The following is a 25,436-nucleotide window of genomic DNA, read 5'->3' on the forward strand; positions in this document are numbered from 1 at the left end:
AAACAGACCTGTTCTATGATAAAGCTATGATAAAGGGAACATATGATCGCAAATCCATGGCACAAATGGGTCATACACGTTTATTTCGGTCAGAAAACGAGCAACGACTACACCACAGCCAAATCGCTCAGATAGCGACAGCTCGCTTATTGGTGTAAAAGTTCGGTCTAATTTGCATACAACGGCATCAAACCTCCAATTAGAAGGAGCTGAATGAACGGGAGCCTCATTGCATATTCAAGGTGCGTTGACCGCAGCGAATCGGGAAGCCTTGATATACTAATCAGCTGGTCCTCTATGAGCATGCGCACTACCATCACATGGATATCGCAAAACCAGAGAACAAAATTGTATATAAAGAGGGATTCCTCGAGCAGTTAATTGAAACCAATCTTTAGAACCAGAAGAACACAGGAATACCTCCATCATGAAGGCGGTCTTTTTCTTACTGGTTGGCCTAATACTGGCCTCAGCAGTTGTTGCAGGTAAGAAAAACTTTTTCGTCATATTTGTTTTCAACCAATCTACCAAATTTGTCTTAGCGAGCTTGGAATATTTTACCTGATGCCGATTATAAGAATGTTGTAGTTGTTATTTTAATTAGGCAAACTAGTCAGTTTTGACTATTGTTGCCTTGTTAATTTGCTTTTTTTTTTTCAAAAGGAATAATTTCTTTGTTCAATCTATATAAGTTAAAAAAGTAAAGGAAAGATAGGAAAGAAAAGTTCTTAGGAAATCGTGCAAGACCACCTCTGAATGAATGGAATCGACGCTTATATACCTGGACTCATATGATATATATACTTCTGACAAGTTAATAATATTCTTTATATTATATTTTAGTGAATAGTGATCATGGGATCATACAAGATTTATATACATGTATATATTATATTGCATATGTATATATGTTCACTAAGTCTGAAGTATCTTTGTTATATTTTCGATGTGTAACGATTGTATACACGCGGTGCACATGTTATGATATGCATTTTGATAGTAGACTTTGGAATAGTATGAATATGTTTGGTGTTTGCAAAGAGTTACGGTTACGTTGTAATATTTTATTTGTCAATGTATAACGTTACTACATCTGAATGTTATAGTATTGTAATTCTTATTTGGATGCATTGTATTTCACACTTGATGAAAATTCTCTGGCTGCTGGCATTCTGTTGATTTAAACTTTTGGAAGAACGTTACATGAACGAAATAATAACAATTAATACGTACAGTTTGTGTTTTATGTCACGATATCGACACAGTAATACAGGTGTAAATTTTCTTTTACAAATTGTATCATGACAGCATGTAGTATGTAAAGTTTTCTGAAGTATTTTAATCGCTGTATACAGTGCGTATCAAAAAAAAGTTTACACTTTGAAAAAGCCCTGGGAATTAAAAAATATACAACATGTAGGTAATTTTTTCACATATTATCTTCGGTTTGGGTCTCATCTATCTAATGAAAGTAAAAGTTTTGACAGAATGTTACACTTGAGTGAGCACTGTCCATTTTTGTAAAGCTCGCAGAAATCTGTTTGCGCAGAAATGCTTGTTTTCACGCTGTGTCAAGGGGAAAGGGCGAAATCAAACTTACCCTGCGAAACATTCTCATACATTTCCCTTGCACTTTTAGTCAATTGAAATAAAACGGATGCATTCAAACATTTTGTAACAATTTTTCCGCCCAAATTTAAATTTCAACACTTAGTAAGCACAACTTTTACCCTTTTTGTGCTAGCTGGATCTGAGGACATAACTGAATCTGAACAAAAAATTATATCAGACATCTCCAGCATTTTTTTTACTAAGTCTTTATCATTTAAAGTAGGTTTACATTTCATTTTTCATTTAATACTTGTTTCTCCACACTTTTTCCAAGCTTGACAATGATTAACAAAATGAAAATCAAGCCTAAGCCATTTCATGTAAATCACAGCTCAGTGTAGAGCAAATATCGTCACAATGGCCCCGAAGTGTGGGGGACTGTGGTGGGGCACAATGCACTCTTTGAAGTGTTTTGGGCAAGGAAACAAGTTAAAAAAGGTTAAAGATATCTTCAAATAATTTTACTAGCTAAATTCCACGTGTTCTTCATGATTAAGTTCTACTTTTATTCGCATAACTATTTCAAAGTTCTGCGCAAATCATTTTTCAACAACTTTTCAAAAGTAAGTGGTGCTCACTCAAGCGGAAATATTTTTGGACAGTTATATCTTCATTTTGCTTAAATGGATCTTTACCTATGTTAAAATGTGGAAAATCTTCAAGATATTACAAATGTATAATATTACAGGATTTTTTCTAAGTGTAAACTTTTTTTTGATACGCACTGTATAGTGTACTCAATGCCCATTGTATTGTGGGTCTTCAAACGTTTTCTTTGATATGGCTCAAAATAATTCAGAATTATAACCATAAACAGTGACAAACCCGTGGACACGTACATATCATTATGGATGACTCTCACACGACTGAAGATTAAGTTCTCATGCAAATTTACATTTTATGCATGTTTTTTTAAACAAAATTTGGTGATTGAGGCTTAATTGTTAGAGGCTGGCCAGGTACTGGGATTTGATTGTTTAAACTTGTACTTCCCTTTGAGATATGCTTTAAAAATACATTGCATCCACGCAAGGAAGGAACATAATTATAGCTTTTAAAGTTAAATGGTAGGCCTATATGATGATCCAAATAGAAGGGATGGAAGTAGTCGGGAGGTATACTGACAGTTAATGGTCCAGTTAAAAACATGGTTTAATGTGTTAAGAGAGTTTGAGAGTCTTCCACTCCGCCCTTACTTGGCATAGTATGTATAGTTCGTTATATACGCTACCCCCGGGGGGGGGGGCACTCGACCAAAAAAGTGGTAGGGGTGTGCCGTGGGCGAGACAAAAAACGGGGGCCTTGGAGCGGGCTCATTGTAAAAAGGAGGGTCCTCGGAACGGGCTTCGGAACTACAAATGTTTGTGAAAACGGGGGTCCTTGGAACGGGTCGCCTCCGTGCGAGTGCGTATGCATCCCTATTAACGTACATGCAGCTCGCCCGGCGGCCCGACTGACGGGCGCGCTAGCGCAGAGACGATGTTCGGACAGCGAGCTGCGGCCGCTTTTCACCAAAATTGCGACCGGAACGGCGTATCGGAAAATATGCGAAGCCCTGGAGCGGATTTGTTTCTTCTTTTTTTCTCGAGAAGAAGAAAATGCTATGCTCTGGAGCGGCTTTCTTTGTTCTTTTTCTCAATAAGACAAAAATGCTATGCCTCGGAACGGAAATTTGAGTGTAAAAATGGGGGTCCCCTCCGCGGCACATACCCACTATGCAATATATACTGAGTGCCCCCCCCCCCCCCGGGACGCTACCTTTGTGGCCTCTGTTAGTACTGAGTCTCTGCACTTGAACTCGGTCTGGAGATTGACACTTCCAAAATATACAGCGTTTCGCTTTTGTTTTCAACCAAATACACAACTTAATCCATCCCACATCTCTCCCACAACCCTGGAACGTGCGGTCAAACACTGATATAAGTGCGTGCATTGTATGTAAATGAGATTCCTTGTGGGGGCGGTCCTTACGCCCAGGAGCGCGCCTTTTTCATGGCTGTTTGTTTACATTTCTTCCTTGTTATCGAGGAATCCCATTCAAGAGGGAACGGTCAGCTAACTGATTGTTACGTCACTCCTCAAGATGACTTTCACAATGGAAGACTTTGGATGAATGGGGCGATTACGAATGATAAGTTTAGGCCCATCATTAATGATTATTAGCTGCAGTATTCTTTACCAGCCCAATTCAAACTTGTTCATGCGCGGTTACATTTATCTATAAAAATACTTACAAATAGCGTTTCAGTCTTGAAATGAATATGGATTTCAGTCATATGATTTATCATATTGCTTGTTAAAGAATAATATTGGTTTTATTTTCTCTAGACTTTACTGAAATGGATATGTACTCATCGCCACATTTCCCCCCATATAAATGTTAAAAGGGATTTCTTATTACCGCAATATAACAACAACAACCCCTCCCCCAATAGAATTGAAATTTATATTTAAGACAGCTAGTATACAAATCGGATATATTGCCCGATATAAACGCAATGTATTGTCAGCAACTTAACCTGCTGAAATTGTATTCTTTTGAAATGGAATTAACGTACTTGGAAATTTAGGAAGAAAATCGGAAGATACGAAATATAACGCTTAAAAATGGATATCATGGCACACAGGTAGTTTGACCAAAAATAGATATCGGTATCATTTTTTTCAGAAAAAGAATAAAATAGGAGATGTATAATGTGTATTGGGTATACATATATCATCATATTACAATGCTTTTTTTGTTGTTGAAAATATAGCAATGCAGATAGAATTCAATAAATCCAGGTTTAATATCCAGGCAATAGCAATTAACCTTTGTCTAATGAAATATTAACACTTGCAGTTTCAGAATTAAATTATCCTTAAACAGAATTGGTCAATAATTTGATGGTAGAGTACCATAATTCTTCAAGGGGGAGTTATACTTTAAGAGAAATTAAGTTACTTTTGATCATAACAGATAAGATAAAAGACGAGAAATATTTTAAAGAATGTATTACGAATATTTAAACACGAATTAACTTCTTATGTTTATCTTTTCCAAGTTTGTAACATTTTTTCTCACACCAATCTAAGAAAAGAAAAACAGTGAGAAGAAAAACGGCCGAACTGTCTGCATGTGACATCAAAATATATACATATGTATATTTGAATATCCATAACTTTGTAATCCTTTCATGGATATTCGTCAAAATTCTGAAATGTTTCTTTAAGTTTATGCTTTATCAAAATCATCGCGATCATATAATGGGGGATCTCATTTAATATGATATAGGGAAATGGTTGTGGGATGGGGCAGGCCGGGGGGGGGGGGGTAGGTAGGGTGATAATAGACTGCACAAATTCTTTAAGTTTAGTTAGCGTTTGTCTGGTTAAGATTAGCGGATGCACAACAGTTGGCCTAATGCGATCCCACTGAAATCGCACTCTTTTTGGTAGTTGAATGTAGTTCCCTTTTCATTCATTTATATTTTTAATTCCTAACTTTTTTGGCAGGTCCTCTTTTTGGATCTCAGTCAACTGTAGATGAAGCGAATGAATGTTCCGGTAAGTTAGTAACCCAAATATAAATTCCAATATTAGCTGTTATGTTTTTTGGCAGAATACTAGCTTTCATATCTTATATCGTCCATTGACGTAGACATTTTAGTTATCTAGAATTGCATATCAGAATAATAATTTATAAAACAAAAAAGACCATATATTGTTTTTTTATACTACATAACTGTTATTTAATTCAAGCCCAAAAGAAAAGAAAAAAGTCAATTAATATACTGTATTAGCCGAAATTGCATATCGGAATAATCATTCATAAAACAATAAATTCCATATATTTTTTTAAACAAGGGATATGTCAACATTAGTGCTTTAATTCTGATCTTAGATTTGCAGTTACCCTTTTTTAATAAAGCCTATCAGAACTAATCACATAATAAATTGACATAATTATAAGATTAATTGATCTTAATATATTTCATATCCCTTGGGGAAATTGCATAACAAAGTATTTCTTCTTTTTTTTTCAGAACTAACACGCTTCAAGGAAGGTTACAGCTACACCTTCAGGTATGAGGCAGAAACAGAAAGTGGAATAAGAGGCGCTGGACCCGAATCGACAATAACCATGACATGTGACATCATAATAGACGCACCAGAAAGATGCAGGAACGTCCTCAAGGTTAGACGGTGTCTTCTGGAAAACAGCGACATTGACGAGGAGATGAGTGCCCATGACCTGGTCTTCCGCACTGAGAACGGACGTATCATCGAGGTGCTGGCTCATCCCGATGAACCCCTTCACATCCTGAACGCCAAACGTGGTATCCTCAGCATGGTCCAGCTTGACCTTGAAGCCGATGATGTTGACCAGATCACCCTGAATGAAGTCTCCGTACACGGCAACTGCAGTAGCGAGATGTCTGTTACTAGGCGTGATGACAGGCAGAGGCCACGCAAGCTCGAGGTAGTGACTGATCTCAACAACTGTATGCTCAGGAAACAACCAGAGAACATGACCAGGTGGCAGAGCTTCAAAGACATTGTCTTCAACACGGTAGGTTATTCTCACTTTGATATAGCACCTCACATCAAGAATATGAATTTGCGTGTTGATTGTCCAACGCAAACGTAATTGCAAGAAATGTTCTGTGGCATGTTCACTAACCTGTCTTAAGGTTAAATCAATGAATATCTCTAATATACAGTACACCTTTTTATCGTAAAACGTACTCAAAGTCTAGATGATTTTTTTCATTTGAATATGTAATCATTTACATTCATCTTTTCATCTCACCAGACCGTCATGGACAAGGTTATCAACTCTTCAAAGATATGCAGATACGATCTGAAAGGAACAACTGGCGAGTTCAAGGGCATTCAGTGTGAAGAAACTCACTCCTTCTGGCCACTGAACTTCAACAGTGAAAGCGGTGTCCGTACTTTCATCAGGCAGAACCTCATCAGCACAAATATTGATTGGCTCAACTCCTTCAAGGTTGATCCAGCCAGTAAGTCTTATTTATCTATTAAAGAATCATGAATTTGATTGAAGAATTTTTCTGCATTTATGAAAACTTTGAATATCATCATAAATCATGATAAAAATGAAGTTTGTAAATACAAGACTTTGTTCATGGACATATTTGGATACCAATGCCCCAAATTTTGTTCACTCATTACAATAGTTTAGTTATGTCTAAAAAGCGTTTGAACGATATCTAATTTCCAAATACTAGAAAGCCTTGAATATGAAGACTGGGACATACCTAACATGCCAGTAACCATAACCTGTATCACATTTCTTTCCTATTTTTAGACTCCAGATCAACGTGCCTGAGGTACGAGCATGATCCTAAGGAAATTGGACAGAAGCCCGATGATGTAACTGCTGACCAAGCCATGGACATCCTGAAGGCCCTTGTCAAGATCTCTCGTGAGGAGGTCAAGATGGAGAGTCCCCGTCTGTTTGGCAGATGGAGGGCTGCTCTGGAGGGAATGACAAACGAGACCATCCATGAAGTCTTTGATCGTGCTTACAACTGCAGTGAATACTCACAGACCTGCCGTGACAACCCAGACAAGGAGAAGATTGCCAGGTAAAAATAACTAGTTGAAACATATTTCAAATCTTTTAGCTAATTGCTGCTGATATTTGATGCTGAAACAAATAAATTTCGAATTTTGGGGTTTCTAGTATATAATGTTTTTAGGAACAATGTTTCAGTGGATTTCTGATGGAGAAACCTTTGCAATTTTATATTATGGACAAATATTTGCTTTTAGAGTGCATCAGAAGTAATATCCTATTTCTAATTTCCATTATACAGGGAATATCTTCTTGATGGCCTCCTTCCTTGTACAACCATGGCTTGCTTCAGTGTAAAGAACTATGCCATCGCTAAGGGAATCATCCCCAAGCCTCTTGCTAATGCATGGATGGTAACCATGGCTCTTCAGAACTACCCAACCTTGGAACTGATGAGTGAGATGCTACGTATGGCTCAGTATTCACCATCACAAATTACCATCTTCCCTCTCAGTATCATGGTACACAACTACTGGGTGAATAACGAGGAGATTCACACTGCTGACGCAGTAAGTAACTTTCAGATTATCGCATAATGTAATTTGATGTTTTTTTCTGTAAAACACTGATTTCAATAACTGGGACTTTGTAAATGACATAATTCTTTAGAAATATGAAGGTGACTCAAGTCTTGATATTTTTGTTTTGTCTTTCATTTAGCTTCCAGAACCAATCATCAAGACCATCAGGTACCTCAAATCTCTCATTGGCAATGACTGCACTGTATCAGCAGAAAACCAACGTCTTGCACTTGTTGCACTTAAGGTAAATTAAGTATATAATAACATTTCCTTTGAATTAATAATATATATATTAATAATTGTGTAACATCACTTACATATCAATAAAAACAATTTTTAGAATACAGTGATGGCATATTTTCAAATAATTTTTTGTTAACGTTCATATTCAAACAGGCTATTGGCAACATCGGAGAGCCAGTTGAGCGATATGACCAGCTGACTTTCATCTACTCTGAAAGAGTATCTCCAGTCCTTATTGAGTGCACCAAGAACATGCAGATCCCAAATGATATCTCCAAGGCTGCCATTCAGTCCATGCGTCGATTTGTGATGAGTGACCAGCTCCGTAGCCAAGTCACCTCCGAGCTCTTCATGGATACCTCTCTCGATGTACCACAGAGAATCGCTTCCTACCTCATTATCATTAAGTCTAACCCAAGTGCTTCTGAGCTGACTCAAATCTGGAACTTCTTAAAAACAGAGCCAGTTAACCAGATCAAGGCCTTCTGCTACTCTCACATCCAGAATGTCATTGAGTCGAGCGAGCCAACTCTGCAAGAGTAAGAATTTATTATCCTAGTTTCATTAAGCAAACAACATCTGCTTCAGCTCATTATATGCCCATAATTAATTTCCTGGTCTTCTTATTAAAGCATTTCCAAAAGACAAAAAAACTTTACCAGTACAATATATATTCACTGCATACAGCATTGTCGTTTCGTGTCCAAATAACAATGAATATTTTATTTTGACAGGCTCAAGGAAAATCTGAAGACTGCCATGAATGGTGAGCAACTTCCAGAATACCCTAAGGATATCCGCAAATATTCTCGCTTCTTTGAACTTTCAAAGAACCTGACTGAACCCTGGAGGAACAACACTGTCGCTGCCCAACTTGAGAGTGGCGTCATTTTCAACCCTGAGAGCTACTTGCCTCAAGAAGTCATGTTCCACTATGTATTGAATGCTCTTGGAAAGAGCTGGGATATCTTTGAGGTAGGAAAATACAACTTTTTAAAAAATACTGTCCTATAGCTTAAGGCACTGGCTGGTTGTTTGATTTCGTATTTCAAATTGTAAAGAGACATCACTCTCCCGGAAGGCAATACGTTAATGTTTTAAATTCAAATAGTTTGATGAATATTGTGTGAAATCGTATTTAAAGTAGTTTTGAACTCCTTTGAATTTTAGCCATTGCGATTGTTTTTTTTCCCGCGATGACAAGTTTAGAGAATGTTATGAAATCTTTATCATGTTTTCATTCCTAATTTTAGACTGGCATTGAGATGAAAGGATTCGAACCAATTGTTGAATCTGTCTTTGGACCTGAGGGTATCTTTCCAGAGGTCAGCCTCCAGACTATGTTTGAAACCATCGATGAGAAATTCTTGTCCAAGGTTCGGGAGTTTGCTGAGGCTCAACTTGAAAAGTGGAATCCACAGCCAGCAGAGACCGAAAATGAAGTCTTCAGCAGCAAGAAGAACAAATTCGGCAAGAAGATGAAGAAGAGGCAGTCTCAAATCGGAGAGGCTCAGGTATTTCATTTTTTATTGATTATTTGACTGATATCTAAATTTGATGATGAGTGTGATGATGATTTACAAATCTATTCTTCGGAATGCCTGAGGTGACAACAGCAATGAAAATAGAGTAAAAGTGAGAAATGACCAAACTGAAATCAAAAGATTTTAAAGGGACTGGTAATTCATTAGACAATATTTATGATCAGACCTCAAAGCTTACTTTGGCATTGTGTTTAAATTTCTGTGATATGTCATTTATGATTTCAGGTCATTGATGTCATCCATGAAAACACCATGAACAAGCTCAACCAGCTACACTACCTTGTTGGCATGGAACCATCTGCTACTGATGCTACTGTCTTCCTTCGTCTCCTTGGAAATGAATTTGGTTTCGTCAGTGCTGGTGATGTTCTTTCTCTAATCCCTTACACCATGGGAATTTATGAAGAATTCATGAACAAGGCAAAACAGGTTAGCTTAATAAATATTGATTATCTCAAGCTGAGAGCTCCTTGATTCATTAGAGTGTTAACAGTTTATAGACATGGAAATTAATTCATGTCCTAAACATTCTCTGTCAGAAAAGAAAAAAAAATCACTTTTTATCTAAAGTTTGCCAGTATCAATTTTACATGAACTTTGAATGATTTTTATCGATCAATAAATCTTTTGAATATTACAGATTCCACAGCTTCTGTCTCAGGGACTCAACCTCAACACAACTCGCTCTTTCGTATTTATGGACAAGACCTTTGTTTTGCCAACTGGTATGGGTATGCCACTCAACTGCAGCATAAATGGTACTGCTGTTGTCAGCCTCCGCATGAAGAGTCAGTTCAGTTTCAATCTTCCCAAGATCATTGCCGCAGGACATATTGCTCCAAGGTAGGTCTACAAGTCATTGAGTTTTTTTATTGATTGATTTGATTTATTTACTCATAATGTACATCTTCTTTCCAGTTTTCTTCGACAATTTCTTTTTCTGTAGTTCTCAGTTTTCTCAATGCTTTCTCAATTCATATATTTGCAGTGGTGCTGTAGAGGTTCTTGCTACCATGGGTATTGGTATGCCAACCAAGGTATTCACCGGGGTTATGGCCAACGCAACTGTCTACCATTCCTCCAAGATCGAAGGAAACATCACAATTGATGGCACTCACCTCAAGATAAACCTCAACAACACCGACCGTCCAATGAACCTCTTCAACTATTCAACAACATACAACCTGATGAAGGCTAATGGAGACATTGAATACATCCCAGGTGTTCTTCAGGATGCTGTCCGAAATCAGAGGTGTACCAATGTCAGCAGGGTATTTGGAGTTGACCTGTGTGTTTCATGGGCCTATCCCAATGCAAGCTACGTTGATGAAGCACCACGTTTCCCCTTCACTGGACCAAACAGCTTCAATGTTACCCTTGTCAACACAGACCAGTAAGTATCAATTCTATATACTCATGAAATACACAAATTTAACAATTATTTACATGTAGTATCACGTATAACACACAAATAAATTAATCAAACAGCAATTAAACCAGAACTCTTAATATGTTTAATAAATCAAAATGTATAAACACTTGGAGTGATGTTTTACTTGGGATAAGAGGATATGAAGCTACCGATTGTCATTGATAGTTACTCTATTTTATTAACATGTCAAAACTCCGCAGATTATTTAATTCACTCTTCTTGTTTTCCCAACTTTCAGAGCTTTGATGGCATACACCATCGATGCCCAGTACAAGCAGATCAGGGAAGGTGGTGCACCATCACCAATCTCATTCAGCTCTATTGGAAGGAGGAACAACAGAAACACTCAGGCCGCTAGCAATATCATTGATACTGTCCGTGTATCCTTCTATGCACCAGGTAAAAAAGGCTTTTTTAAACAATGGATATGTACTAAACGGAGAGCAGAGTTTACATACCTGAAACGCCTGATCTTCTTTTTTTAAGAACTATCATCAATTAAGATAACTAACATTCCTTTTTATTATCCAAAGGAATATCGTCACAAATTTCTTGCTAGATACAAAGATGATATTGTGTAAATCTTATATTTTTTTCCATACAACCACAACACTGCGATAAAGCTGTTCAAAGTCTAAAGAAGAGCATAAAATAGAATCATGTAATAAATGTATCTATGTGATAAGGTCACTAACTTAATTAGGTAGTTCGAACATATGATGTCTGCATATCTTTTGAAAATGGAAATGACCATTGTACCTCTTATCGGTGTCTTTTTAGGAGAGGAACTTACCCGCAACATTACTTCACTCATGAGTGTTGATCGACTTCGCAAGACTGCCAAGTGGACATTCACTGTTCCAGAGGTCAAGAACTTCATCATGTTTGCTGGACTCCTAAATGAGACCACAGATTCATCCTCCTCATACAGGGCTGTCTTCAATGTTTCTGCTGCTGAGAACACAGCATCAGTCGACTTCCTTGTTAGGAACGAGACATCTGTATCACAGAAGAATCTTACAGCAGTCGTCAATGCTTCCATCAACAATTTGTACTGGGCTGCTGTTGGACAGTTTGTCAAACAGGCAGAGAGTGGTGATTGGAACGCACATGTTACTGACACACACTATTGGTAAGTCACCTTATTTTTAGCGTTTTCATTCAATTCTGGAGAAATTTTGCAAAGTTAGATTTAAAACAGTTCCTTGTTTCGAAACCTGAAAACAGTTTTTTTAGAAGTAGGAAAGATCTTCGCGCCTTTTTTGTTCTCATATGTTTGTATTTATAAAGCTATGTTATGACCATGTTTGATATCATTAATATTATTTCCTCACATAAAACTATAATTTATGGTAATATTTTGTTCTTTAATTTTTGCAGGGACGATGAGACTCCATTGTACAAGCAGCTTCTCTTCCCATGGACCGGATACCAGATCAACCATGCTAAATACCAGACCTCCACCATCGCTGCCAAGAGGGTCACAAGAGGACCAGTCGTTGAGCGTGACCTCAAGATGTCAACACTTGGTTGGGCATTTGACTTTGATACTGTCCAGACTGTTACAGATGAAATGAAGGAGTTTACAGTCCACACCCAAATCTCAAATTCCACATGGGTAAGAAGCATTTGTGGAACTTGTTTGCCAATAGTGTTTATTTCCCCAGTCTACATAAAAATCATGATCTTTTCACTTTTCTTCAAACCAAAACACTGATTTATCTATCATCAGGATATGACACTGCTTATATTAGTTTGATTACTTCTGCAACCTAATCAGAATTCAAATTAGTTTGATTACTTTTGCCTCCTACTTTCCATTGACCTGAAATTAATAACTTTATTGTTATGGCATTGATTTACAGGAATTCCCTCTGTTGGATTTCATTCTGAGGAATGAAACTAAAGTGAATGGCTATCGTCTTGAAGGACAGGTTGCACGTAATACTCACCATGTCTTTGCTGAGTATGATGTAACCAAAGAGGAAAGAGAAACCAACCGTAACTTCAGGATGGGACTCAGGACTGACGTTCTTGTGAACAACCCCGATGCTGCCATGTTCCTTAACTCTCCAGCTCTACTTAGTAAGTTATATTTTTTATGTGAACTGCATGAAATACTTACATGATACATTAGCATTCGGGTTTAAGTGAAAATATTGACATTTCTGAATATCGCGTGACAAATAATATATCAAAGCATCTGCTCAATAATACATCCTTAATATTTACAATTACTTTTCTTAATTAATGTTACCCAAGATGTACATGTAAGCTTTGGTAAATAAATCTACAATTGGTTACATCGATGAAATTTATTAATTAATTAATGTATTAATTGATTTATGTTTCCTCTTGCAGAGCTTTTTGGCGAGACTGCACTCATTGATGAACCTGTTGTCATTGATGGTGGTATGAACTTCAGAATCCTTGATCAATCAAGCCTGACTGAGGAACATCTTATCCAGACCAGCATCTTTGTACCTAGCCCAAGGAATCCTCAGACTCATCTTACCTACGACTTTGATCTCCGATTTGAAAATGCTACCATCAGCAACCAGAAGGACTACTCCGTGGAACTGACAACACCAATTCCTCTTCTTAAGGTAAATATCTGTTCAAGGCAAGAAAAACAACAAAACGTATGTTTCTATCATTCGAAGAAGAGGGGCATAAATTGTGTCTGAATTTTTTCCACTGATAGTTACACGGAATAAAATATATAAAATGTACAACGATTCATATTCTGTTTATTGTTAATTATACGAAATCCATAATTCATAATCTTTTCATATTTCCTTTTTTGATCCAATTTTGATACAGATGAACAATGTCAACCTTCTGCATCTTTTCATTGATATGGATTCCGGAGCATCATCTTTGGACCATACTTACACCCTCTACGACACCCGTTACAGCAAGCCCCAGGTTACTGTGTCTAACATCATTGCCGCTGGATGGAAGAAGCCTTCAGCAAACTGGGTAATGGACATTGAAACACCCTCAATGGTCTACTACCAGAACTATACTGCTCTGTTCTCGCGTGAAAACGGTCTGCAATTCTTTTATGAGAATAGCCAGGACAGCAGTATCTCTGATCTCCTTGATTTTACTGAAATCAGTAAGTATCCATCACCAAATGCCCTGAAAGAAAATTCAGTTTCACAATTGTGATCATGTAATTTTGAAAGCTTGCATGATTTTAAATACCTGTATTTCATTTTCCGAAACCTGATGTTGGTTAAACGAGAAATTTAGTAATTTGTTTCCATATTCTACAATTTTGTTTAATCAATATCCAGAAATACATAAATCATGACTCTATATAATATACTTTTGTATAAACTGCAATAGTAAATTGATAAATACTAACTACAAATAAAATGTGAACAAACATTAAGAATTAAGCTCTGAAACAATGTATCAAAATGATAAATTATATGTTTTATATCTTTTGTTCTTTTTCTCCAGGTAACCTTTCTGTAAGACCTTCTGCTGTGTCAATGTACTGGTCCTACCTCCACCAACTTCTATCCACCAACGTTTCAAACAGTTTGGTTATTGAGGGTCCAATCACCGAAATGAGGCCACGTGTTGTACCAATGGTTGTGCGAGATATCCTTAATAAGACCTTCAACAAGGACTTCCAGAGTGTAAAGGATCTGATTCTAAACAAGTTCATCTTTAATGTTACTTCATCATCCCTCACTTTACGTCAAAGTGCCAATATCTCTAGTCCAATCTTTGCTAATATGTCAGCGTCGCATTACATCTTTTTGAGCCAAAGTCTCTTTGATCAGCAGCTGACATTTGCAGCTGAACAGAAGCGATTAAACATCTCAGCTGGTCTCAATCACTCTCTGCTCATTGAGGATCGTGAGGTTACACTGAAGACCGAGGGAGGTCTAACAGTAAGGACGGCACTACGTATGAACACCCTAACATCAGTCAATGTTACCATCTTGAAAGAAGATACACCCTTTGATTTGGCAGCTTTGTACCACACTGAGGTTGACTCTCCTCTCATCAAGTTCTCAACCCGCTCTTCATCCAATGGTGACTTTCATGGTGTTTTGAATATGGTGGCAAATCACAACACATCCATGACATCAAGGTTGGGATCTTTTGATGCGATTGGTAACTTCAACATAAATGATATGTCTTCACCAATATATTTCAACGAGATAACAGGAATTTTGACATACAACCTTCAGTCTCGTATGATCAAGTCTTCATTTAACAGCTCAGTAAGCTTCCAAACCTTCCGAAAGCTCTTCAAATTCAACAAGGTCCTTGTCAAGGCTTCTCATGACATCAGCAGCAAATTGATCAGTTGGAATGCTCATGGTAAATCTCAACTGAAAGGCTTCAGTAGTATTTCTCAGTTTGATGAGGTCAGTAGCAACTTTGAAGCAAATCTCCTCAACAAATTTGTCAATGGAAGCCACAGCTCTGGTATGATTCTTCGGGATATGAATGGTCCTCTTGTCTTTGGCCAGTTTGCAACTCATCTTAGCAATAATATTACCAGCAGATTTGTCAACAGCACTTACCAGACCCAGATAAATCTTGAGAATTCTGATGTATCTTTCACAACTCTTGATGGTTCATCCAATTACATTCTGTCGTCTCGCCTTCTGAATGTTACGGCAAATAATACCCTATTGATGAATGGTTTCCGTCGCCCTTTTAACTTCGATAGTATTACAGGAAAGCAGATCTGGTTTGTAAAGACAGCTCTTCTGAATGCTACTATGGACAACCATATTGCCCTGACAGATTTCCAGAATGCCTCATACTTTGAGGATATTGCTGGACATGTATCTGGAAATGTAGAGGTTAGCTTGGCTAGGGGAAACACCAACACCACACTGCTTGTTCAAAATGTGCGCTCGTTTACTCAGGTTTCTAAAGTGGCAGTTGACTCGTCATCCACTTTCACCAGTCGTCTGATGAATTCATCACTGATTGGAGGTATGGACATCACCAATCACAGGTCTCTTCTTAACTTTGATTCAATTTCATCAAGGATGAACTTTACCTCCAAGGTCTTCAGCGTTTCTACATCAATGCAAAATGAAGTAAGCTTTAATGGAGTGCGATCATTTGTCAACTTTGACTCTATCGCTCATAATTTCGGCATGGTCGCAAAGAGCCCCTATTTTGATTCTAGTCTGACTGAGGTCATCTCTCTAGAAAACTTCAGGAAATTCAACCAATTTGATTTGGCATCCGCAGAGGTTATTGCTTCCTTCAACACAATCCTCCTCAACACATCCTACCATCAAATTCACAAGGTTCAAGACATGGCAGGCTGGTTCCAATATCCTCTTGCAGAAACTGTCATTATTGGAAACCTTACTACGTCAAAACTGAATGTATCAGGATTATATGAAGGTAGAATTGTTGATATGACTGCACCATTCCAATATGCCAGCAGCATTGCCAAGGTCGAATATGGAGTAAATAATAGGTTCCTCAATATTGAAGGTTTCCATGGAGTTGAAGTGGACAGCATGAGAGGTATCTTTGACTTTACAAGAATCAATGGCACAATTTCCCATGCAGTAACTACTCCTGTTACCCGCATGAGCGTTGGTGGACTCCTTGAAATGAACAACTTCCAGAGGCTCTTTACTTTTGATCTTATGAACGTCACAACCTCCAACATATTCATTATTACACCGCTAAGAACAACATTTGCTGCCTACAATGGAGGGTTGGCTCTGCAGGGCTTTGAAAAGTTTAACAAATTTGAATCCATCACTGGAAAGTCAAAGAGTGCTGTTCTTACAAAGTGGACCAACTGGACCATGAATGTGGATTCCACCTTTGCTGGTGTCCGTTCATTCTTGAACTTCGACCGATTGGACATTTCTGGACAAAATGAATTCACAAGTCCCTTCTTAGTTATCACTTCTAACACTACCAATTTCGTCACTGGTTCAAATGGTTTCTTCAAGGCATCAAATGCAACAACCAAGAGCATGTTTGGCCTTATATCTCGCATTGGAAAGATTGACTCTGGCGCAGCTTGGTCTGTTAGAGATATTGCAGGTCCATTAACATTTGCAGCCAATGTCTTTTCTACAAATGTAAATATCAGCACACCTATCATGAAGACCGGCTCTAAATTCGATGTCGAAATGGAAAACTGGAAGAATATCACTACTTTTGGAAAGTATGAAGTTTCTGCTGTTAATGACATCCATTCCAGAATTGCAACATGGAATGTTCTTTCACATTTCAGACTGAACAACATGGCTGGTATCCTTACCTACTCTCGAATGGAAGGTTGTGCATCATCCAACTTCTCTAGCATCATCTCATCTTTGTATACAAGCGTAAATGGCCACATCAACAATCAAGCTGGGCCTCTGAACTACGAGGAAATGGTCATAGTTACTCAAGGAAACTTTAGTTCTTGGCCTATTAAGATGCAAGGTGGTACCCAGTTCAATGTCCAGAACATGGCCGGCTTCATGACATATGACAGCATTACTGGTTCTGCATCAGGAGACATTACAAGCAGGTTCTTGAACACTACAGCCCAAACTAGTCTGACTGCAAATATTGGGACTGGACTCTTCAAGATGCAACTTGCTAATGTTTCGTCAGCTCTAACTGTGAACACACCATTCACACGGGAAATCAAAGCCTCCAGCTCCGTTCAGGTTACTGATTCAAGAAACCTGTTCAAGTTTGGAAATGCAGCTATCAAGGGCGAGTTTTCTTTCTTGACATCAAAGATCAACGTGACTGGCAATGCTGACTCAACCCTTACCAACTTTGAGAACATCACGACCTTTGAATCAGTAGAATCAACTGCTGTATTTGATGTAGCAAGTAGATTCCTGAACTCTTCCTCAAGAGGCGTCATGCAGATGCATGGTTTCGAGAGGTTGTTCAGATTTTCTGATGTCAAAATCGGTGGATCCACTGAAATCAAGTCTATCTTGGCAAATCTAACAACAGAATCAGGAATCGACTTCAGCAACTTCCAGAGCATCTTTACTTTTGAACGTGTCAACAGTTCAGCTCTTGTTTCCTTCAAATCTAGACTAGCAACCATCGAAAGCAAAACTGGCATGGAGATGAACAACTTCAGGGGAGTAATGGCCTTTGATCGTGTTAACGGTAGCCTTATCACCGATTTCAATAGCAAGCTAGTCAATTCCTCTACACTTGCTGACTTCGCTCTAGAGGGATTTGAATCACTCTTCACTTTTACCCGTGTTGCAGCTTCAGCTGAATCTGTTGTGAACAACAAGCTCTTTAACTCATCTGTAGTGGCAGACTTCTCAGTAAGTGACTCTACATGCTTCTGCAAGTTTGAGAGACTTGTTGCTCAATCTACTGGATCATTGACTTCTAGATTTGCAACAGGACGTGCTCTTGGCATCGTTGAAGTAAAGAATGTACGTAACCTTACCAGCTTTGATCTCTTCAATGTAACATCAGAAGCCCGCTTCATTAGCAGACCAATGACTGCTATGACAGAGACCATTTACACGATAAAGAATCATCGCAGCCTTTTCAACTTCGACCAAGTGCGAAGCCGTATTTACGGCAATATTCAGAGCAAGTGGGTAAACAGCACCACTCTGTTTGAGTCTCAGATGAACAACTCTCAGTCACTCCTCGTTTTTGATAGTGCAACAAGCCGATTGTACAGCAATGTCTTCAGCAGATGGATCGAGAGCAATGCAGTGTTTGAATATCAGATGAATAATTCTCGCAACATCCTCAACTTTGATGCTGCCAAATCTAAAGTGATGTTCACACTTCTTACTCCGGTAAATGATGCCCACTTCAGTGGTCAGCTAAATTTCATCAACTTTGCTAACATCACGCACTATGGAGAAGTATCTGCTATGGCTGTTGGAAATATTACAAGTCCATTTATCAGAGCTGCAGGAATTACCAAGTTCAATGTTACAAACATGGCTGGAATTATGTCTTTTGAAAAGGCTGTTATAGATTCATATGCAAATGTTGAATCACGATTTATCAACACCACACTCCAAAACTCGGTTGTATTCAAAGATTTCAAGGGAATCACATATTCTTACATTGGCCATCGCCTTGTATTCCTTTGGGTTGATCCTATTAATGATGTCACTGTCAAAAATGGTCTAGATCTGACAACATTGAAAGACATGTCTCAGCTCTTCAATATTACCTGGGCTAACCCTAAGGGAACAGTCGTCTTCAACCAGCGCCTCAATTATGAGAATCTTGTGGCTACCATCAAGCTTCCATCCATCGGTCTGATTTCTGCTGGAGCAAATCTCAACACGTTTGGAGACAGCTTGACTTTCTACATTGACCATGAATTATTGGTGAGTTTTACTTATTTTATATTTCATAATTTTAGGGTTTACGAAACACCATGCTCAATATCATAATATGAAGGAGGGCGGAAAAGATTATATCTAAGATTTTATTGATTTGATTTTCTTATTTATATTCAAAGAAGACACTTGAGATTTCGTGATGTTCTTAATCAATGCAAAAAATTAATTACGAAGATCAATTAACACTAATTCTAGGTACAAAGCCGCGTTGTCGTCAGTCTCCTTTGCAAATCACTATTAATGATAGATTTATTGTGATTCAACATTATTGGGTACATTAAGAATGAATTGATGTACATATATACACTACCCACATACTTACAATCCGATTCCATTTTTGTCTTTACAGAAGGACAATTTCAAGACAGTCAATGATATCACATGGCTATTGAGATTAAATGAGAGTAATGTGATCTACAGCAACTTCAGCTGGAACCCAGAGACAGTTGCAGAGATTGTGGACATCACTGTAGGAGCAATCAACAGCCACTACAATCGTACCATCACCATTGCCAAGAGCACCATCAACAGGGTCATGGAAGTTGCTAATCGCACCCTCACACACACCAGAAGAATGACCAACTGCACCAAGTGTTTCATGCGCTATACCATGATGTTGGCTAATGAGACTCTCACTTCCACATTTTCACAGCTCAACCAAACTGCCTTCACCCAAGCTCTCAAACTGAATGAAACTCTCTTCATCCAATTGAAGAAAATAAACGAGACCTTCTACACCCAGCTCAGGGCTCTGAACCAGACATTCTGCACCCAGATGCAGAAACTCAAAGAGACCATCACCTACGCCCGTAGCAATCCCAGGGAATTTATCAGCCAGTATGTCAACCTAACAAAGTTGAATGAAACTGTAACAAGGATCAACGCTACCATTCGGGAGCTATATGCCAAGCTCCGATACAACATTACTCATCCTAGAGAAACCATTGATAACATCAAGATACTCATCAAGTATGAAGAGCGTCGTGAACAAATCATGTGGGTGTTGGAGAATCGAGAAATCATCAAGACCCGGGCTAAGAATTACTTGATTGAAATGAGAGCTAACATTACCAAGAAGGCTAAAGCTGCTATTGATGACTTCAAGGTGCTTATCCAGTATGAAGCAAGAATGGAGAAGCTTAACAACTACATCCAAACTAGATTCAATATTCCCAAATTCCAAGAGAAAATTATGGAATTGAAGGTACAGTTGGGCGAGATCAAGGAAAAAATGGCTGAACTCAAAATGAGGATCGGAGAAAGGCTCAGTGAGATGAAGATGAGCATTGCCTCACTCGACAAGGAAATGGTCAAGGCAGAAATCAAGGCACAACTCAATGCACAACTGATGAAGGCCAAGAAATTCATCGCCTACTACCTTAACAGCACCACCATTGATTCCATTTCAAGCTCTATCTTCATTAATTACAAAGATGATGCCCAAGTCCAGGAACTAATGCGCAAGGTTATCCGCATCAGACCACGCAATGTCATTGATATCATCAACAAGACAAGTGTAATGGAAACAAAGGACCTGGCCATGGAAGCGAAAGAAAATATGATCACCCAACTTGAACTGCTGAATCAAACTACTTTCCGCTATGTCAATAAGACCTACCTGAATGAAACCATCAAACAGGCTATTGAAATGCTGAAAGAATGGAATTCCATCCTCAATGAGTACGTCTACGTTGATGTCATCAAGGAAGACATGAAGCTCGTTTTCAATATCACAAAGGAAAAGGTAGTTAACATGACCAGAGCAGCAACTCTCTTTGTCAAGGCAAAGGCTGACCTTATCAAAGCATTCCTTAAGGAACAGTGGGAGGCACGCCCAAGATCTCTTGAGGAGCTCAAAGAACGTCTGATGGAAATAAAAACCATTGCAGCTGATTACATCAGAGAAAGGTACAACATTGACGTTGATCAAATAATTGAAAGGGTCATTGATGAATACAGGAACAGGAAACAACAGGTAGATGAAATCATTGTCCGTATGGGCAACGAATACATGAAGAGGAAAGAGCAGATTGATGAGGTCGTTACCAAGATCATCGCTATCTCCAAGAATGAAACCCATCCAGTGAACATGCTTCCTCTCTGCTACTTCAACAGAACCATCTATCAGATCGTTCAACCTTCTGTCGATATAACACGGAACCTAACAGTCCTCTACAGCAAGATGGCAGCAAACCTCACTAAGGTTTATAGCAAGAAAGTAGCCGACAACATTGAGGTCTACAGCAAGATGGCAGTCAACCAAACCAAAGTGTATTCTCGTATAGCTCTGGACAAAATGAAGGCTCTAAGAAAGAAATATACTCCTATTGTGATGACAGAAATGCAGAAATACAAAGTGAAAGCACTTGAGAAGGGCAAGATCGTAAAGGATACATCAATCATGTATTTCAACATGGCTAAGGGAAATGCAACCCTGTTCTATGAGAAGTACGCTCCAATCGTCAATGAGACCATTCGTACCTTCATTTGTGATGCCAAGCAACGTCTCTTCAACTTTACCCTGCAGATTCGCTCTAAGACTGACCACTTTATCAACATGTCCATTGAGCTCCTTGAACCTCACGTGCAACCTTATCGTGAGAGAATAATGCAGAAGGTTGAAATGATGAGGCTCCGTGCTGCCAATTTGAAGGAACGAGTTCGTCAACTTCCTGCCCAGACTGAGGCTTACTTGATGGAGGCAGCTGAATACCACATCGAAAGATATCCAGAATATAAGCAGAAAACCATCCAGAACATTGCTGAAATGAAGATAAAGCTTGAGGAATTAAAGGTCAACCTCACAAGGTTCTACCAAGAATTGAAAGCCAACATGACAAGAATGGCTGCAGAATTGAAGGAAAATACTAGAGAGTTGTACAACAAAACCAAAGAGTTGTACGCAACCTACAAGCAGAAAGCTCATGAAATGTACAATATACGAAAAGACCAATTTAACGCACTCAAAATGCAGGCTCAGGATAAATGGGAAACGTGGAGACCAATCATCTTGAGGAAGTCTGGAAAGTACCTCAAAGCTACCAAGATGGGTATCAACAGGACAGTGGAAGCCATAATTTCTGCAACAAAAGATGAATACTCACTGATCAACGAGCTACCAATGAGATCGATGGAAAAGACCATCTTTGAACTCAGTCAAGACCTGAAAGCATACATTCAACAACTTACAGAAGATCTGGTTGAAACGGCCAAGATGAGCATCAAGGACCGAACAAGTCTGCTCAACAAGTACCCTGTGAAGTATCTCGATATGACCATCTTTGAGGTGAGTTATCATGTGAACATAATAAAAAAGAAAATATATTTCCTCAAAGCAAGTCGTAAAAACAGAAAATCAAGTAAATGCTGAAATGACAATCGAATTTGTATATATATTCAATAATAAAAAATAATCCTTGTGAGAAATATTTGTGGCTATCTTGCAATCCTCTTCATTTCTAAAAAACATTAAATGTTGCATAAATATATAAAGTTACCTTTACATTCATCATACTAAGACGATCTAATCTTTTAATATGAGATACAATTTGTGTGCCTTTGATATTATTCTTTTCCGGTTTACTATATATCTCTTTTTATTTTTTTCATCCGATTTCTCAACTAGGCTGGAAACTTTTCATACGGAAAGATCCTTGTAGCTTCAAATCTGACCAGATTCTATGCAAACATGACACTGACAAGGATCAATTCTTCTTTGGTGATGGTAAACAAGACCTTCTATGATGTCTTGAATGTATCCAACACCAAACTAAGAGAGGTTGTTCTTCCCATCCTGAACCAAACTGCCAGGGACATCATGATCTTCATCAACCGCACCCGTTCTCAGCCATGGAGGGTTACCATCAATGAGACAATGTGCTTCCTCAACAGGACATCTGTCATCCTAAGGAACAAGGCCAATGAGACCTTCATCATTTTCCAAGCTAAAGCCATCGAAGCATGGCAGAATCTTACATCAGAAGAGAGCATTGCCAAAATGAAGATGTACCTAAACAACACCAAAGATCAGATCATCAGGAGTCTGAAAGTTGCCAATGAAACCATCTACATGATCCGCAACAAGAGCATCAATCTAGTCATCTATGTCAGGGATGAGACCCGTCTCCTCAATCTCTCCAAAGAATATGCACTTCTTGCCAAGGATCTGACCAAGAATTCCATCTACCAAGCCAGGAACATGACAGTACAGACAATCAACTATGCCCGTAACATGACCAACACCATCGTGACTTATATCCAGGGTCCTGCCAAGGATTTCACCATGGAATATGTGACATATGTGAACAACACAATGGCAGGTTAGAAATCTAAATTAATTGTTTACAAGGATCTCAACTATTCTAACATATTTACAAGCAATATAATCTTTCTCACCACATTTAATTTGACAGTTTTCCTTGACGGGTCCCCTTATGTAAATCCAATCCATTCATTTGTTTAAAAATAATTGTATTATGTTTACAGATGTATCTGAACCGTTTTTATTTTTAGAATTTCGTTAAAATATTCGTTAACTTTATCTTTTTCTTACAGGATGGGCCATTCGCTACTATGAAGTGGATCAATTCCCATCAAAGGCCAGTGCTTACATTGCTGCCATCAAGCCTGTTGAGAGGACAATCAATCTGACCATGATTGCCTTCAACCAGACCCGTCTCCTGACTGAATTGGCCTTCAACCGAAGTAAAGATATGACCCGCTATGCTCTTAACGAGACCATCGTCATGACTCAGTATGCGCTCAACCAGACTCGCATCATTACTGGCCAGGCAATTAGGAATGCTAGTATTCTTACCAGGCAGGCAATCAACCGTACCCGCACTCTCATCAGGGATACTCTCAACTCCATTGGTCGTCTTGATGACCACAGCTTTGCCATGAACATCTCTCATCCCTTCAACTGGACAAGCTTCCGGAGTTTACCAAGACTCAGCAACAACCAGATCCAGTACATCAAGGTATGTTGTCACTTCTAAACTTCATTCTCCTGTCAATAGAAAGAATCATAAAATTACTACGATGGGAATAATTCATGAAATTTATGAGAATAGCAAAAAGCATGCTGTGTAGGACATTAAACACATTATCTAAATAATACCTGAAACTGAATCTAATCAATTTTTTTCATCTGCCCTGAATAAACATATCCATATGGTGAAAAAATTGTACCTTTGAACTTCAGATTTTTGTTCTTTTGCAAATCTTCCAATTCAGGATAAGATGGCACAGCTCAACGTCACTCTACAAGAGATTCGTGTGAACATGACAGAGCGGTATTACAATTACTCAAGGATGGTGAACGATTACTATCAGCTTCAGAAGCCAATGATTGATGAGAAGATTGAGCTTTTCCGTACCAAACTCCAACAATACAGAGCCATTATCCAGGAGAAGATCGATGAGTACCAGGTCATCTTTGATGAAATCTACAATGAATACAAGCAAAAATTCAATGAGCAGAAAGACATTTACCAGCAAAAGTGGGAAACCGAATGGAAGCCTCGCCTAATGGAAAAGAAAGACCAAATCTTGACCAGTTGGAGGGAGGAGATCAAGCCTAAAATCAACGAGATGATCACCAATTTGACCAATTTCATCAAGGACCCCGAGTTGCTGACCAATCTGAAACAAATGGCCCTCCAGTTCAAGACGGAGACTCTACCTGAATGGAAGAGAGTGATCCTTGAAGAGAAATACCCCGAGCTCAAGAGGATAATCGTGGAGGAGAAGTATCCTGAAATCAAAATGGAAGTTATCGCTCAGTATGAGATTGCAAAGGAAATCTTTGAGGAGCTCAAGAACAATGCTTCTATCTTCCGACAGAAGGCAATGACCAAGGTGGAGTCTCTGAAGACAAAAGCTCTGGAGAAGTGGAATGAACTGCTTCAGAAGATCGAGGACATCAAACAAGACTGGCCAGAGACCTACAAAAAGATCAAGGCTGATATTGAGGCTATCAGGGTTGATCTCCAGACCAAACTGTCTGGATACATCAACAAGATCCTTACGCTTCTTCAAGATCTCCGCATCCCTGTTGAGCTTCTTCCTCTTGAACACATTAAGATCTACAGCCCCTGGAAATGTAAGTATTCACTTATAAGGGAAGGCTCTAGTACTATAAAG

General features: G+C 38.6%; 1 protein-coding gene across 1 annotated transcript in view; it reads left to right on the top strand.

The window, feature by feature from the left end:
• Positions 1-398: 398 nt before the first annotated feature.
• LOC129271363 (uncharacterized) overlaps positions 399-25,436 on the top strand; it is a 28,805-nt gene continuing 3,767 nt past the window's right edge. Inside the window, exons 1-24 of the mRNA XM_064106573.1 lie at positions 399-485; positions 5,107-5,157; positions 5,637-6,163; positions 6,407-6,617; positions 6,926-7,205; positions 7,437-7,704; positions 7,856-7,960; positions 8,113-8,498; positions 8,694-8,934; positions 9,213-9,473; positions 9,729-9,932; positions 10,144-10,346; positions 10,492-10,896; positions 11,174-11,334; positions 11,716-12,067; positions 12,316-12,553; positions 12,801-13,020; positions 13,297-13,541; positions 13,759-14,056; positions 14,407-19,277; positions 19,642-22,578; positions 22,918-23,611; positions 23,847-24,271; positions 24,528-25,395. Coding sequence (XP_063962643.1) covers positions 428-485; positions 5,107-5,157; positions 5,637-6,163; positions 6,407-6,617; positions 6,926-7,205; positions 7,437-7,704; positions 7,856-7,960; positions 8,113-8,498; positions 8,694-8,934; positions 9,213-9,473; positions 9,729-9,932; positions 10,144-10,346; positions 10,492-10,896; positions 11,174-11,334; positions 11,716-12,067; positions 12,316-12,553; positions 12,801-13,020; positions 13,297-13,541; positions 13,759-14,056; positions 14,407-19,277; positions 19,642-22,578; positions 22,918-23,611; positions 23,847-24,271; positions 24,528-25,395 — 14,509 coding nt within the window. The 5' untranslated portion in view covers positions 399-427. The remainder of the gene's footprint in view (positions 486-5,106; positions 5,158-5,636; positions 6,164-6,406; positions 6,618-6,925; positions 7,206-7,436; positions 7,705-7,855; positions 7,961-8,112; positions 8,499-8,693; positions 8,935-9,212; positions 9,474-9,728; positions 9,933-10,143; positions 10,347-10,491; positions 10,897-11,173; positions 11,335-11,715; positions 12,068-12,315; positions 12,554-12,800; positions 13,021-13,296; positions 13,542-13,758; positions 14,057-14,406; positions 19,278-19,641; positions 22,579-22,917; positions 23,612-23,846; positions 24,272-24,527; positions 25,396-25,436) is intronic.

Source organism: Lytechinus pictus, chromosome 11 (assembly GCF_037042905.1).
Source record: "Lytechinus pictus isolate F3 Inbred chromosome 11, Lp3.0, whole genome shotgun sequence".
NCBI lineage: Eukaryota > Metazoa > Echinodermata > Echinoidea > Temnopleuroida > Toxopneustidae > Lytechinus > Lytechinus pictus.